Raw genomic sequence first — 16,093 nt, forward strand, 5'->3', positions numbered from 1 at the left:
CTCATCAACCATAAGCATTCTTTTTCAAGTTCTAATCTCATCATCCATCATCAAATCCCAGGTTCCTCAAATACGACAAGGTAGGGCACTAACCCATGGAATCATGCGACATCCAGATGAAGGTGGTAGAGCGCTCTCCCTCGAAATATTTCCCTCTAAAAGGAGAAGGTGGTAAGGCACTCATCCCACTGAATTATTCCTCCTGAGTATGCGCAACAAATAGACTAATCCGGGAGTTGCCGTCCAGATTTTGTGTCGAGTTTGGCACTATAACCGACATGTGATATCACAGCCAATAGGATAGACATTCATCATATGCATCTCTTATGTGCTTGTTTACTTTGATTACTTGCAGTCTACTTGTTTCTTGAATTACTTGCTATACATGAATATTACCTGTGTATTACTTGTTTGTATATACTTGTGTTTGTCTGGTGTTTAGGAGGTTAGGTAGGTGGTGGCAATAGGATCGCATAGAGGGTAAGTTGGTGAAGGCTATGAGATACAACATTGTGGTTAGCATTAGTTAGAAATCCCCTAAGTTTAGATAACCTTGTTTATTATTTATGGTTTAAGTTATATTTTTTGTTAAGCTTGAATATCGGTATCGATGTGAAGTTCTAGGATTACCTTTGCCCAATATCTAAATAAGCTAGCATCACAAATAATATACCTAAATCCAACATACAAACATCAGTCCTCAGTACATTATTAAGACCACACAGCACAAGTAAAGTATTAAATCAAGCACATAAGCAAGTCACCAAAACAACACCACAATCACAAATAAACAAAATAAAACAAACATAATCAAATGTAAATGCGCAAACAAGATGATGCATGCCTGTTCCTAGCGCATGCCATGAGCTCATGCGTCGATTGTCTACCTGCAACCCGACGTTACTCGGATTGAATCCCGAATATGGTTCCTTTACTGTGTCAGTTAGACACCTTAGCATCACGGTTACCCGTGTTAGTTAGGCCTCATCATAATAGCATTTTAATGTGCATCACAGTGAAAAACAGTGCTATCAATTAGGTAAACATTCCCGCATTAGCAATCTCAGGCTATCAGTTAGGTAAGCACTTTCGCATTAGTAGTTTGGCGCAAGGCCCATTTAACATATAATTCTCAATTATTTATTTCATTCGTTACTTCCCTTTTCTTTTCATCTAAGTACCCTTTCCATTCTTTAATTATCAATTTCTTTTCTTTCCATTATGCCTCTACTTCACCTTACAGCTAAGTATACCTCCACATCACTAAGAAGCTTAAAAGTACCTCCGCATTACCATGAAACTAGGCGTACCTCCGCATCACTGTGAAACTAGGTGTACCTCCGCATCATCGCTTAGCTTTAAACGTGTCCTAGGGATAACCTACACACCTTTGTTTAACTAAGTTGTTACATTCTACCAAATTTGGATATATTCTTTGGGTCTAAATCAAGTTTTACCAAGTTTGGATTAGAATTGAATCCGATAGCCAACTTAATAAAATCTGCTGCCGCACTAAAGAGAATTCAGAAAAAATACAACAAGCAGCTCTAATTTTGATAAATTCTTGATAAATTCAATTCTAATCCGACACTTCCAGATTTTGGTGAGAATACACTTAACATCCCCAAATTTTAGGACAAATAAATTCCAGATCCACAGCACATCATTTGGTCAATTAAATGTCAGTTGGAAGTGCTACCCTATTTCTTTAAATTAGTTCTAAATTTCCTATGAATAATCCAGTTTCCAAGAGACATAACCAACTCTATAAAATAGCAATGGATATAAAATTTGTAATCACTTAAAATAGACTGGTAGATCTTTAAAATTATTTTAAAAGAAACTCAAAATTTCAAATAAATCGAAAGTTATAGCAGCTGAAAGTTGGTATTGTAGAACTAGAAAAACCAGAAAATTTTACAACAACTACTAAATTTCAAAAATTCATATCTTCCAAACCACTTGGCCAAATTCCCTAAAATTTTTATGGAGTTATCTTAACTCATTTAAATTTGATAGAAATGAGTTGGTTTGAAAATCATGTCCGGATTGCACCTAGTGTTTATTTTAAGTTGCTGTCCAAACTGTTTAGAAATTTCTGTAGCAAAGCTTTTTAACTTTTACTAACCAAATTTAGTCCTCTAAATTTTTAACTTATACCAATCAACCATTCCAATTACTCATCACCATATCTACTTAAATTATGTCATAACCCTGTCCCGAAACCTCAGTTTCATATTCATATAAGAAAATTACATAATTTATATCATATAACCACACCTTTATAGTATTAGAAATCTGCACTTCTTCTAACAATAATGAACACTCCAGTTCTGTAACCCTTACATTCTTCAAGCTCAACTGTTCCTCCAACTTCACATTTGGCTTCTGCTCGGCCACTTGATGATGTTTCTTTTTCTCGGCTACGCCCTAAACTGGCAAGCCTCAGACCAACAACCTTATACAAACAAAGGAAAAGGCACCAAATTGGTCATCCATAAAAATATCAAACAAAACAAATAAAGAATTGCACATTACCTGCATGTATTGATCAATAGCGACATCACCAACCTCGTTCGCCAAAGTCACATCAGCCGACGACTGACAAACTTCGTCGGCCACAACCATATAAGGAAAACCCTTCCCCCACAGTGACGACCCATCACTATGATCGACAACGTCATGTAATTTCTTTTAATTTTCAAAATACCCTTCCATTTCTTCCATAGGAACTCCTCCTTTATCATCCTTGGAACCCTCAGACAAATCAACAACATCTTATTTTCTCTTCTTCAGAATAACTTTCTTTCTTGTCGGCTTTGGTTGATTAACCTCGCCAGCACCAACAACCTTCTCCACTTTTGAAGTAGACTCCTCTTTCTTCAGATTTTTACTTTTAACCCGAGATCTCAGGGTAGCAGCAAACACCCCAGGATACTTCTCTCCTGCAAACAAAACAATTAAATTACCACCATATATGTCACACAAAAGAATACCTATGCATTTCAAAAGCTCACCTAAATAATCTATCACCGCTTGCCTATTTTCGTCCCATTGCAATAGATCAAACACGGATATTAGTTCTTTTCGATCAACCACCTCTACCAAGTACTCAATAATACATTGGTTCCTTGGATTTATTTCTTCAAATCCGAGTATATTCTGAGGCTCCGAACACCACCACAACGGAATTTTTTCTCCTAAATTCTCATCTAAGTAGAATGGAAACTCCTCCTCTACACTTGCAACCTTCAGAAATATTTTCTTAAAATACTTGAACGAAGACTTATACAACTTAAACATAGCAAAACCTGAATAACTATTCAGGTTAACCCAACCACCCTTCCAGACACCTTTGGCCTGAAACATAGAAAAGAACAGTTCCAACGCAGTTCCTCTTTTAAATACTCCATCAACACCTCAAAACTTCGCAAAAACGCCCATCCATTAGGATGAAGCTGAGAGGGGGTGCAGTTCAACTACCTCAACACCTGACATTGAAACTATAAGAATGAAAGTCTCACTCTTAGTTCTTCTATAATACAGCTATAAATATAGAAATACTCAAACCCTCTGCTTTATGATACACACGGTCATCAATGGAACACGACAATAGTTTTACATGAATCCCTGAACCCCCCGTTCAATATATTCTTCAAGTCTATTTCTTTCACCGCCTCCACATCCCTGAACAGTGATGTACTCATTTTCACATCCTCACTCACCCAATTGTCTGACCAATCCACTATCTCCCTCTTCTATTTTTCTCTCTCAAAAACCTATATCAAGCAAACAAATTTTGAAAGTTGCAGAAGAAAAATACAGAGGAAAAAAGAAAAATCATAACTAACCTCGTTTGCTCATTCTTTTTTAGGAACTTGCACAACCAACTTTTAACCTAAAGTGAAATGATACTCCCACAACAAAGCTATTTACATTCCAATGCAGTTACCCACAAGTAACCCCAACCAGTTAAGTTTCTTATGTTAACTCCATCAATCAACTCAACCAATCCAAATGGCATTGGAAATTACAGACTTCTTAATGCCATCATAACTTACCTCTCTCTTCATTAATAACTGTTACTTTTTTTAATTGTTTATTTTTTTAATTAATGTTTTAATAAAGCATCTTGACTTGGGGGATACAAGGCAAAACCACCCGCCGAACTACTCAGCAGCCGACTTATGCATCACTTAAAGCTCAACCTGCTTCATTAAACATATTTCTAAGCTAAGCTTGGGGGATATGATTCGGCCGTTACAAATATCAAGTCATAACTCGGCATTATGAGACATAACTCAGCAGAATGCAGCATAAGTTCGGCGTTACGTTATTAATCAGCAATTAACATCAATAATCGGCCAGTAATGTTACACCTTGATCCAACGGATAATATCCTAAAACGTCTAATATAACGTCATCACCCATCAAAGCCTAATCATTACTCTTCAATTCCGAAGACCATGAGAAACGTAACCGACCTCACTTCACCTATAAAGGTATGGTATTCTATCTTATACGACACATATTGAATTCTCAATACTGACTTAAGATTTGGAGTGTCTTTGCAGGTACACTCCCCCCTTGTTTCTTGCTCAAAGTTGTATACGATTGGACATCCACTTGGAGTAAAGCTCGGATTACCACAAAGCTCAAAGGTCGGCACCGAAGATAACAACTCGGCGTCGATTCTCAGAGACCGAGCTCTCCCTCCAAGTATTCATACAAAAACAAAGTTCATATTAAAATGAATGCTATAAAATAAATTTATAAAGAAAATATTTTAAAATATAAGGATATAACGAATGACTAAATTAAATATCTATCTACTGTAGAATAAAAAAAATTATAATTGAGTAATATATAAAAGTAATTTGAGTAAATATTAGGAAAGCTTAAATAATATGTATAACATTTACAGATATTTCATTAAATAATATTTAAATTATATTACAAATCTAAAAAATAATAATTATTTTGTAACAAAATAAAAAGGGATCCACACTCATGTTAGTCCATCACAAGTCTCTAGCCCTCTAGCCCTTGCCACCCAATACAAACTGGTTGAAGCATCACAGGATAATATTAGATGAATAGCTTCCAAAACTATTTTACATGTTACATTCTTATTGTTCTTTTTCTTTTTATTTTTTTGGCCAGTTTTCTTATTGTTCAGCTATACTGTTTTACTCTTCGGCCCAAGTGACCCCTCGGGCTACGCCATAGTAGAAGTTTTACTCTTTGGGTTTCTTATTGGGCTCTCTTGGACCAAAATATGCTTAAAGGAATATTTCAACTTCAATACAGGGTGAAGACCAAAAGCAATAGGCACAGCGCTCTGAGCCCATACACAATTTATTAATCAGTAATAAATCATTAAACAAAAATCAAATTTATGACAAATTAATCTTTAATTTATCAGATTAAAAAATACTGTGTAAAATAAAAAAATTTATTATTTTTATTCACATTTATTTTAGAAGAAACTTTAGAATAATATATATTTCTATCTTTGCTTCAAGAGAAAAAAAAAAAACAATACCCACGTATTTAATCATCCCAAAAATTACATGTTTCTTTTTTCTTGAATATTTAATCATCCTAGGTATTTACAAATAAATGCGTTCCTATAAGAATATTTTACAAACTTGAATTGTGGAGAATGATTCTTTTTTATTTGGAATTTTGTCAAAGACATAGGGCATAAGTTATATTATATGTGTTAAAATAAAAATAAAATAGTATGATAGAATATGAATTTGTTTATAAATTTCACATAAATGATCATTTACAAATAAATAAATAAATAAATAAAAAGAAAGCAAAACACACTTTTAAGATGAGGTGGTAATCTAAAACCCTATATAAGAGTGTTTCTAGTTGGTTAGGCCCAAGGGTTCACTTTGGGGTTTGTCAATTGACGACTGAGCAGTGAGTAGCTACCGAAGAACGAACTAGGGTTTTACATATTCTCAGTTCTCTCTCGCCTTTTTCCCCCAATCAAATATGAGGTCTGTTATCCATTTACTTTCATGATTTCTGCTCTTAACTTTCGATTATTCGCTGTTTTCTGTCCGCCTATTCTCTCAGCTACACTATGAGCTGCTTTTTTCAAATGTATTTTGGGGGAGGGTTTTCATAATTTGTTAAAGTTTCTTCCTTTTGGTTTATGTTTATGCATATTCTATAATTATCGAGGTGCAAATTGAGTTCCTCAAATTAATTTGGGAAATAATTACCAGTATCACGTTAATATCTACTAAAGTTTCATTTTTTTTTCTTGTTTAATTTAATACTGCTATTTCGCACCCTCTTTACTCCATGTCTTCGACATCCTACCTTTTTTTTTTATTTAAGGAAAAAGAAAATATAGTACGATTGGTTTTTTTCCCCGCAAACGAGTGCAAAGATAATTTTTTTAAAGATAAGAATAAAAAATTTGTTTAAATCTTGATATGTATGCATTTCTGAAGTTGCTTCCTGTTTTTGGTTGTGTTTTTTTGTATGCAGTCGTCATCCTGAGGTTAAGTGGGCTCAGAGAGTTGACAAGGTTTATGTCACAGTACAACTGCCAGATTCCAAAAATGCAAAAGTGGATCTTACCCCAGATGGTACTTTCACCTTCTCTGCCAGTGCTGGTTCTGCTGACAACCAATATGAACTCAAATTAGAGCTCTTTGACAAGGTTAATGTTGAGGTCAGAACATCTTTCCCAATTTATGGCTACCATCCATATCTTTAATAATGTCTCTTTTTCCTTTTTGCCCCTTTGTACTCATTCAATTGTTTCTTTTGTGCATTTTAATAATATTTTCAGATATGCTTTACCCGCAAAGAAATGGTTCTCTTTGATGCATTTTAATGTGTTTCCACTGCCATTATTTATTCTTTCAGGAGAGCAAAATTAATGTAGGAGTGAGAAGCATATTCTGTGTAGTTCAGAAGGCAGAGGAAGGGTGGTGGAAAAGGTTGCTACGTGCAGAGGGCAAGCCTCCGCACTATGTGAAAGTAGATTGGGACAAATGGGTTGATGAGGATGAAGAAGAAGGTATGCATACATCTACCATTTTATTTTTTCGAGTGTTATGTAAGGCAATATAATTTTATGTTGAATTCCTACTTTGTTGATTAGGTGCTGGTGAGCCAGACTTGGGAGGGATGGATTTCTCGGTATGTATTGTCTTTATTTCAATATCTTCTAATTTTGTTGTAATTTATACTAATATTTTGTGTGATGTAGAAATTTGGCGGCATGGGTATGGGTGATGATCCAATGGGAGCAATGGGAGCAATGGGAGGAATGGGAGGAATGGATTTCTCTGTAAGTGATGCTACCAGTTGATACTTTGTTCTTTTATTATGTTACTTAGTCTTATTTTTTCTTCTTTTGTTTGCTGCAGAAATTTGGAGGTATGGGTATGGGTGATGATGCAATGGGTGATATGGACGAGAGTGATGATGAAGGTAACTAACTGTCCTCTGCAATTTTGTCACTGAACATTTATAAGCTTGCTTGATTATAGGAGTTTGATTGTGTATGGATGTTTGGGATTGGTGGTTTTTCAAAGGGTGACATTAACATGGATAGCCTCTAAATGATGAATCTAACAATTAAAGCTGGTTAACTCACTCATTCAATGTAATTGGATGTATGAATTGGTAGCTTATTCATTGTTCTGCAATCCTCATCACTCTTATCAATGACCTTTATGTAGAATAGATCTTAGATCTTCAAATTCTCTCAAAGTCCATAGTTTAAAAAATGACCATTTTTACTCCCCTTCAGATTGCCAGATAGTGTTGGCTGCTTGCATTTGGTTGATCTGTATTTACAACTTACAATTTGCTTTAATAACATACATGAATATGTGGAATTACAAAGATATCCCTCAAGCATAAAACCCCGTAGTTACTCTTAAAGAAACAATTTTTGTGCTTAATCTTCTTTGGCATCATTTTGACTCACTTTTATATGGGATATGGGATATGGGATACAATCAACTGAGTCCCACATCCGATAAAATGATGCTGGAGTGTGTGTTAGTTTGGTGTACAAAGAAGAGCAATTACTTCTGTTATACTCCGTGGTACTTTGAATGGGCTAACCGAAATATTATTGTTTGACAATTGTAACAGAGCAAGAAGTGTCGAAGCCTGGCGACCAAGATGCAGCTGGAAAGAGCACTAGTGAGGCGCCGTCGAAGAAACAAGAAGCTGCTTCAAGCACATAATTGCCCTGCACTTGAGACTCTTATATAAAGAAAATTGTTGAGTGAAATTTTCAATATCGAAAGCAGCAATTGGTGTAGCTGTGCAAGTGGGATAGCATGGTGTTGCTCTCCTGTGTTAGCTTTACATTAGCAAGATATTGTTCACCAACAAAAGTTCCTATTTAGTTTTTTCTTCCATGTTTGAGATTATGTCCGGATGATTGGTTCCATTGTCCAAAACTACCAGATGTAAACGTCGGAATTGCCATGAACCTTATTGTAGACTTAAGAGATATGAGTTTGGGCTTGCTAATTTTATTCACTGCTACTTGACACCATTTATCAACTTTATGTTTACCTTGTACTTTCAGTGTGTTGCGTGTATACATGTGACTTCTATACATCCAACTGCGAATTATTCTCAAATGGATTTTAATTACTAAATCCACTCATAAGACCAGTTAAATCCTTTCATTTTAAACGTTCTCAAGTTTCAGTTGCTACATTAATTAATAATCCCCAAGAATAGTTGTATATTCATTCCCAGCATTATTCTTTTTGTCTCTGTTTTTGGTGCATCATTGTTACTGTTTTTTCTGTACTTCAACTCACCGGTTTGAGAGACACAAAATATGAATGTTCATTTTTAGTATTATGTTATAGCGCGTGTTGGTTTAGCCGTAGTTGTGTAACTTACCAAAACTTTTTTTTTTTTCCTTCAGAGTAAAGGTTAGACTATTTTAATGATACTGTAATACACACCTAAATAATTATCCCAGAAAACAAGTTTGTTTAATTTTCGTTTTATACGATTATTTAATCATATTAATGAGTTTTAATAAGTTTTTAAATAAGAAATTTAAAAGATAATTATTTTTGGTACACAAACCCCATAGAAAGAGGGTGTATAAGCTCTCTCAATTTCTTCTCTGTAAAAGTAGAACTAATCCGCACATAAATCCATCCAACACAAAAACGCAAGGTTATAGGGATCAAAGTCAACTCAAATGTATTGGTTATTAGGAAGCGACTTAACTGTGGACTCCGCCGCATCGGATAATAATCCCTAAAACCCTCGACGATATTAAGGAAAAGGAAGAAGCTGTTCTGTTCTGTTCTGTTCTGCTACGGCACCCCATAGAATGGAAACTAGCGCTTCAATGGATGTCGAGGAACAACCACCTTCACCAACACCCAACAACCTTAAACGTTTCGGCATTAAAAACTCTATTCAAACCAACTTCGGCGACGACTACGTTTTCCAAATTGTCCCAAAGTACGTTCTTTTAATCTCTGCTTAAACTCGTTCAACAGTAAAGCTTTATTTTTTATTCATTTAAGCTTAGTTGCAGCATTACGCGCCACTTGGGTCCTAATTATTTGGTGGGTTGTTTGATTCTTTTTCGTGATTTTTGTATGGAAGGGATGATTGGAGTTCAATGGCGGTGTCATTGTCAACGAACGCAGTGAAGCTGTATTCACCATTGGCGGGTCAATACTTTGGAGAGTGCAATGGTCACTCTGCAACCATCAACCAGATTCTGTTTTCGGGTGCTTCCGATCCCAATGTTTTGAGCTCTTGTTCTTCTGATGGAACTATTAGAGCTTGGGACACAAGGACATTTCAGCAGGTGCATTTGTTTCGTTTTTGTTGTTATACTCATTGCTCAATTTGCTGCTTGAGTGTTGAATTGAACTAAACGATAAACTGCAGGTTTCTTCCATCAATGCCGGCTTGTCTCAAGAGGTCTTCAGCATCTCTTATGGAGGGCCTGGGGGAAATTTAATAGCTGCTGGCTGTAAATCGCAGGTTTGGCTTCGAACATGTATAGTTGGGGGATGTACTATATGAAAGGATTTGAACTAGTATGTAAGCTATAGGTCTATACTTTATTTCAGATACTCTTCTGGGACTGGAGAAATAAGAAGCAGATTGCATGCCTTGAAGAATCTCATGTGGATGATGTTACCCAGGTTTGTGCTGTGTAATATGCGATTAAATTGAAACTTAAGCTTGGGGTTCCATGTATTTCATGAAGTGAAGCTTTAGCTAGTTACTATTTCTAATGGAGCATGCACTCATCTCTTATTCATTTAAAGTGTGTGATTGATGCTAGGTTCATTTTGTCCCTGATGAGCAAAGCAAGCTTATTTCTGCTTCAGTAGATGGGTTGATCTGCACATTTGATACCTCTGGAAATATCAATGATGATGATCATCTAGAATCAGTAAGCCTTAGACTCTTATTACATTTTCCATGAGCTAATAATTCTTGCAACCATCTTGGCCTCTTTTGTGCTATGTTATTGGTCATCTTTGCTACACAACATTTGTTACCATGTTTGTTTTGGTCTGTTTTCGAAGATTTCTTATCCTCTCATTACCTCTCTCCTGTTAAAGTTCTACTACTTATCTACGCTTTGCAATGATACATAAAGTTGTTTAATGTTCCTTTTTCCTTTTCTGGTTTAACTTATATAGTTTCCTTTGAGTCCTCTCTATTGACTGTTGCAAGTTTCTCAACTAATACAAAATTAGTTTTTTGCTAACAAAAATGTAGGTGATTAATATGGGGACTTCAATCGCAAAGGTCGGGATATTTGGAGGGAGCAGTCCAAAGCTTTGGTGTTTGACGCATATTGAAACCCTAGGGTACAAATTATAATGGTTTTTTATTTGATAGTTAGACTATTTCTGTCTTCCTTTCAATAATGCATATAATGGTGGTGTACTTTGTCTTGAATGCACTTTGGTTATGATTACTAAAGAAAGGTAAATTCATACAGAGAAGAAGTGGTACCTATGCACTTAATCTGGGATATGTGGACTTGCAATTGTATGCTAACTAACTCTTTTGCTTCTACAATGTTTGATTCCAATAATTTACTCTTCTGCTTTGTAGTATATGGGACTGGAAAGGTGGTAGAAATGAAGTTATCTTCTCGGATGCTCGAACTCTAGCTTCTGAAAGTTGGAATTTGGATCAGGTGAGTTCTCTTTGTTGGGATGCGCATATTTCACTCAACTAGAAGAGCATTATACTTGATAGTTGATCTGAACATGTAAGTCTATATAATAGCTTGGATAAGTACTTGGGCATCCCTCTCTCCTAATCTAGATTCTGTGTCAAGAGTGAGACTTCTAATGTTAAGAATTTAAGATGGATCCCCTCTCGTGCGGAATTTTTCAAATGATTTCATCTCATGTAATCTCTCGTTTCAAGTGAAATTTTCACCTGATTTTGGTCATGTGTAATATCACACCATTAATTTTTGTCCACCAAATGTTACGTCTAGTTCTTACAAATTACAATCTTTGACTAATAGGGAGAGATCACACATGACCAAGTCATTGAGAGGAACTATTACCAATGATGGTTATATAACTTTTTCTTTCCCCCCTTCCTTGTGTATTGGCAGATAGACTACTTTGTTGATTGTCACTACTCAAGAGAAGCTGACAAATTATGGCTGATTGGTGGCACCAATGCTGGTACTTTGGGTTATTTTCCTGTAAATTACAGGGGAGTGGCAGCAATTGGAGCTGCAGAAGCGATTCTTGAAGGTGGCCATACTGATGTTGTTAGGAGTGTGTTACCAATGTCAAGAAATCACAGTGGATTTGCTCCTAGTTCTTCTAACCAAGGTGTTTTTGGATGGACTGGTGGCGAAGATGGTCGGCTATGCTGCTGGTTCTCTGATGATTCCCCCCAAATAAATCAATCATGGATTTCAAGCTCATTGATTATGAAATCCGACAAGACTCGCAAGAAAAATCGTCACCAACCCTACTAGCAACTGCTTCCCAAAGCTACTTGAATTGTTCAATACCAAATTACCAACTAAGCTTTTCACTTTCCTTTCTTCTTTGCCCCCCCTCCCTCTTTTTAACTAGTTAGGTGTGTTTAGCGGCAACCAAAATGGGTTCCACATTTGCTGTCAAATTATGTAGCGTCTGCAATGAATGTAATCTATGCAGTGGGGCATTTTACATAAGCCCCCCAAATTCTGTTTCTTAGTTATACATTTGCTTGATTTTTGTGCAATAACTTGCTTCACTTTACGAGATTGATCTGATGATTGTGCAACGTCACATGAGCCAAAAAAATCTTAACACGTTTACTTAATGTTTTCATCGTCCATACTCGAACTTAAAAAGAAAAGGAGGTATATAGGCAACAAAAATAGATAATAAATTTGAAAACATTAACCAAGCTCGATCATAGTGTCACTACTTCAGCTTTGAAAGCTCGAAAGATCAAGTTAAAGATCTTCAAAACTACTTCAACATGGGTACTAGTTCAGATCACCCAAAAACAATCGTGTACAAGTGATGGAACGTGTCTAAAATTTTAACACACTGCTCTTCAATGACTTTCATTGAGGGGAAAATAAAGAAAAGCTAGTTTTCAATAATAATAATAATAAGGCCTAGAAGCTTCCTTAATTAATATGATAGCAACAAAGAAAGACATCCAGTACTAAAATCCAAGGATGTATAGGGAACAAGGACAGTGAATTTGCAGCTGATAGGAATAAAAAGAGGCAGAAGCGCTTCTAAATAAGTACCAAACTGGCCCATCTGAAATCTCATTTAACTTGTTCAAATCAACCTCTACCTCGCCCTGTGCCTACCAAACAAAGCAAAGACAAAGACGTCGGATGATATTCATAACAAGATCCCAGATTCCAGATTCCAAATCTACCTCTACCTTGCCCTGTGCCTACCAAACAAGAATTCCCTAATATTTTCAAACAATATTACATCCAGATTCCAGACCAATTTGGTTACGGTGTATTAAGGCCAACAATCTCATTGGTTTCTGGATTCTAATATTGTTCTGCTAAAATTTCATTCATAGATAACAATAAAATATACAACTAAGCCAAGGAATGTAGGGATTTCTTTGAAACCTGGATCTTCAAGGCTTTATTTTATTTGTAAATAGAATTTTCCACATCAAACCAAAACGAATGACTTCCATCCCACCCATATTTGACATTAAAATGTAAAGAATGAAACATAAGAAAAAGCCAGCAGAACCTCTGGCCTTTAAATAGAATATGACCTGTCCGTATAGATGTGGAAGATCAGAAATACAAAAGTAATATGCATTGTAACATCTAAAAGCTACAGTTTCTTGATAGAAATAGTCCAAAGAAGATCTGAATCAGACTCTACTGTTACAATATCCCCTTTTACAATATTTGAGGTGCTTATTAAACCTCCAAATTTCATCTCCGTGTCATCTGAAAACAGCCGAAATAAGATTTTACTAGTAAGACTACACTGGAAAACAATATCAGAAACAGGGTGATTAAAAGAAAATGAATTCTTCAATAAGTGCATTATTTACTTTTTATAGATTAGGAATACAGGACAGTGAAACCATCTTGTACACTGATTATGATTAAAAATCACATAGGAATCAAATTTGACAGAGGAATATCACTGGCAATGACTACCATTCCACACAATGAAAGAGCCACAAGAAGCAGTTCCTCACTCATTTACAGGTTTAAGGGTTTATGATTATTATATTAATCATTAGCATTATTGTTAAGCAATGATTTACTTACTGAGGTCCCACTGGAGTCCGGTGGTGGTAGAACTTGCAGATGGCATCCCAATGGGAATAAGTCCACAATGCGGACCCTCGACGGAAGATTGAATAACTATCTCATGGCGGTGATTCTTTGGAAGAAGCTGAATAAGGCAATCATCAGATAGAAGGATAATTCGTGTGCTGGAGAATTGGCAGAGAACATTGATATTTCCCATCTCATGGTCAAATCTCCCACCAAGGGCTCCAGCAACAAGAATACACAACTGCCATTAAAACCATCAAACAATTCCCCATGATATCATTTCTTTACAACCAAATTCTGATACTATAGCAGACTTAATTTTTTATAACTATTAAGAAATTAACCGAGTGGACAGAACTTACAGCTGATTCATCAGTATTTGGTGTTGTTAGGTCACGTAAGTATGCTACACATTTGTGCAAATCGGTAGTATCCTGATCATGAGAAGCATCAAGTATCTTTGTCCCCTGCAGGAAGCAAAGTAGCATAAGAGCTTCGAAACGATGCAAATAGAACAATATGAAATAAAACAAATTGTAATGTGGTATGAACTATGAAGGATACTGAGAGATGGCATACAAGGTTTGTATAGAAATGAAGGACATCTTCCCTGATAGAATCCATGTCGCCTTTGATTACATCTGGCTTGTACCTGTGTCAAGAAGAATCTAGCAAGTTAGAGCAGAGATTAGAGGAATAAAAAGGGGGCAATTCCCGTTCTCAACCCATGACCAATATGAGCTCGAAGTTTCCTTCGTAACTCGTGGAACTTCTTCGCAATGACTCCGTTCCATGCCTCATTTCAAAGGGAATCTCAAAGTGGCTCTATTTCATTATATTCCACCCAAATCAAAATTTCACTCATTTTAGATCCCCCTCTTTGGTGTCAGTGAGATAAGAGATGTTATTTCTAGCCTATCTCTTTCTATTTCTATATAGAAATATGGAAGGTTAAAATATCATTATATAAATATATGAATTGAAAATTAGATAATAATCCGGAGATTGCAATAGATAATAAAAAGCAGAGGTTTGCGATGATTTTTCAATCTTTTATACTAGATAATCTAGTATACTTATGCATGAAGATAATGAATTTGGTCATTGTGGTCGGACTCTATTATGGATTTCTGAGCACATTCTCCACAGGGCCCAACTGACCTGGAGCGAACATGGGAAGGATGTTGAAGAGGGAAGAGAAGAGGCATTTCATCAAACACCCTGTTGGCACCTCCATCAGCACACACTCGCACCTGCGCTGTAGCAGCAAAAACAAAGTGAAGAAGAAGAAGAAGAAGAATATGTATGGAATGATGGAAGGAGGAATCTACATACCGTGGTCCCAAAGGAGAGCAGCGAATCTAGGAAGACGTTGATTGAGGACCACAAGAGCGTACCTCATAAAACGAGTATCGTTGGTGTTGGGAGGAAGAAGGAACCTTGAACAGTGACGCATCACCTCCATGGCTTCTTGGACTTTGTTCTGTTCCGTTTTTGAATATAAATGCAAATAATAAATGAAGGGAGCCACTCAGTCAACAACCAACTACCCAGCCAGCTCCTCATGCCTCAAATTACAATTCCACCCTTTCCCTTCTACACTACGAATACGATGGCCATACGCTTTCTCATGGAATCCATTCCCTCTTTCGTGAATTAGTAACATCACTGAATAAATTTCAGCATTCTCTTACTCTCTCTTTCTTTTTGGAATTCGAATTATAGATAACTGACTTTGGTTATGGCCACTAATATTCTTGAAATTAGAAGGAATTTGAGTGCATGGCAAATATATTCAAAGTGGATAGGGACAATTTTGGAGGTTTTGGGTGGTGTTTGATTCTGGATAATGTAGCCAATTGGTTACTCGGTTGCTCAGACTCTATTCCTGAAAATAACATCCTTAAATGTGAGTTTGTTGCTATTTGACGCGGTTTTTTACTGGCTTGAAATCATAGTTATAGGGATGTTATATTCAAAACAAACAGCTTGAAACCTTTTTCTAATTCAACAAGAAGGCGTCCTTCGTGTTCAGAAAAGATAAAAGACTTGCACAGAAAGATTAACGAGGTTCAGATAAATTGGACTGCAAATGTAACACTTATTTAGCACACTGCAAATGTCGCTGCAGATCTTATGGCAAAACAAGTTGCTTGGGGTGGTAATATCTCAAATGCAATGGCTTTATCCCTAAAATGAGTTAGATACACTTGTGCAGCCAAAAAAAAACTCCTTTTCCTTATCCTCCTTTTTTGTTACTCAGACACCAACAAAAAATATAGTATAGATTAT

General features: G+C 36.1%; 3 protein-coding genes across 4 annotated transcripts; 2 read left to right on the top strand and 1 right to left on the bottom strand.

Moving 5' to 3' along the window:
• The first annotated feature begins 5,830 nt into the window (after positions 1-5,830).
• LOC130936814 (uncharacterized protein OsI_027940-like) lies at positions 5,831-8,577 on the top strand. Its single transcript, XM_057866969.1, has 7 exons — positions 5,831-6,014; positions 6,514-6,700; positions 6,898-7,051; positions 7,136-7,173; positions 7,244-7,324; positions 7,404-7,467; positions 8,140-8,577. Exons 1-7 carry the CDS (start codon positions 6,010-6,012, stop codon positions 8,232-8,234), a joined length of 624 nt encoding a protein of 207 aa, XP_057722952.1. The 5' UTR covers positions 5,831-6,009; the 3' UTR covers positions 8,235-8,577.
• Positions 8,578-9,108: 531 nt separating this feature from the next.
• Positions 9,109-12,292, top strand: LOC130935395 (WD repeat-containing protein GTS1). The gene is made up of 8 exons (XM_057865124.1): positions 9,109-9,489; positions 9,637-9,844; positions 9,928-10,023; positions 10,113-10,187; positions 10,331-10,441; positions 10,774-10,865; positions 11,116-11,200; positions 11,633-12,292. Exons 1-8 carry the CDS (start codon positions 9,356-9,358, stop codon positions 12,005-12,007), a joined length of 1,176 nt encoding a protein of 391 aa, XP_057721107.1. The 5' UTR covers positions 9,109-9,355; the 3' UTR covers positions 12,008-12,292.
• Positions 12,293-12,404: 112 nt separating this feature from the next.
• On the bottom strand, positions 12,405-15,755 carry LOC130935396 (thiamine pyrophosphokinase 1). 2 transcript variants are annotated; one of them, XM_057865126.1, is made up of 6 exons: positions 15,137-15,755; positions 14,963-15,059; positions 14,381-14,453; positions 14,164-14,268; positions 13,793-14,042; positions 12,405-12,843 (listed from the first exon to the last, which is right to left on the bottom strand). In XM_057865126.1, the coding sequence occupies exons 1-6, from the start codon at positions 15,264-15,266 to the stop codon at positions 12,821-12,823; spliced, it is 678 nt and encodes a 225-aa protein (XP_057721109.1). In that variant the 5' UTR covers positions 15,267-15,755; the 3' UTR covers positions 12,405-12,820. The 2 variants fall into 2 exon arrangements, with proteins under 2 accessions (XP_057721109.1, XP_057721110.1); XM_057865127.1 differs by lacking the exon at positions 12,405-12,843 and adding an exon at positions 12,863-13,462 and having other exon boundaries at positions 15,137-15,319.
• Positions 15,756-16,093: the final 338 nt, after the last annotated feature.

Source organism: Arachis stenosperma, chromosome 6 (genome assembly GCF_014773155.1).
Source record: "Arachis stenosperma cultivar V10309 chromosome 6, arast.V10309.gnm1.PFL2, whole genome shotgun sequence".
Taxonomy (NCBI): Eukaryota; Viridiplantae; Streptophyta; class Magnoliopsida; order Fabales; family Fabaceae; genus Arachis; species Arachis stenosperma.

Excerpts from the sequence above, each read along its gene's own strand:
- LOC130936814 (XM_057866969.1), top strand. Across the intron at positions 6,701-6,897 it reads TTGACAAGGTTAATGTTGAG|GAGAGCAAAATTAATGTAGG; the intron begins GTCAGAACATCT and ends TTATTCTTTCAG. Across the intron at positions 7,174-7,243 it reads TGGGAGGGATGGATTTCTCG|AAATTTGGCGGCATGGGTAT; the intron begins GTATGTATTGTC and ends TGTGTGATGTAG.
- LOC130935395 (XM_057865124.1), top strand. The coding sequence starts at position 9,356 with ATGGAAACTAGCGCTTCAATGGATGTCGAGGAACAACCACCTTCACCA. Across the intron at positions 9,845-9,927 it reads ACACAAGGACATTTCAGCAG|GTTTCTTCCATCAATGCCGG; the intron begins GTGCATTTGTTT and ends GATAAACTGCAG. Across the intron at positions 10,188-10,330 it reads ATGTGGATGATGTTACCCAG|GTTCATTTTGTCCCTGATGA; the intron begins GTTTGTGCTGTG and ends GATTGATGCTAG.
- LOC130935396 (XM_057865127.1), bottom strand. The coding sequence starts at position 15,266 with ATGGAGGTGATGCGTCACTGTTCAAGGTTCCTTCTTCCTCCCAACACC. Across the intron at positions 14,454-14,962 it reads CCTTCCCATGTTCGCTCCAG|GTACAAGCCAGATGTAATCA; the intron begins GTCAGTTGGGCC and ends TTCTTGACACAG. Across the intron at positions 14,043-14,163 it reads CAAATACTGATGAATCAGCT|TTGTGTATTCTTGTTGCTGG; the intron begins GTAAGTTCTGTC and ends TTTTAATGGCAG.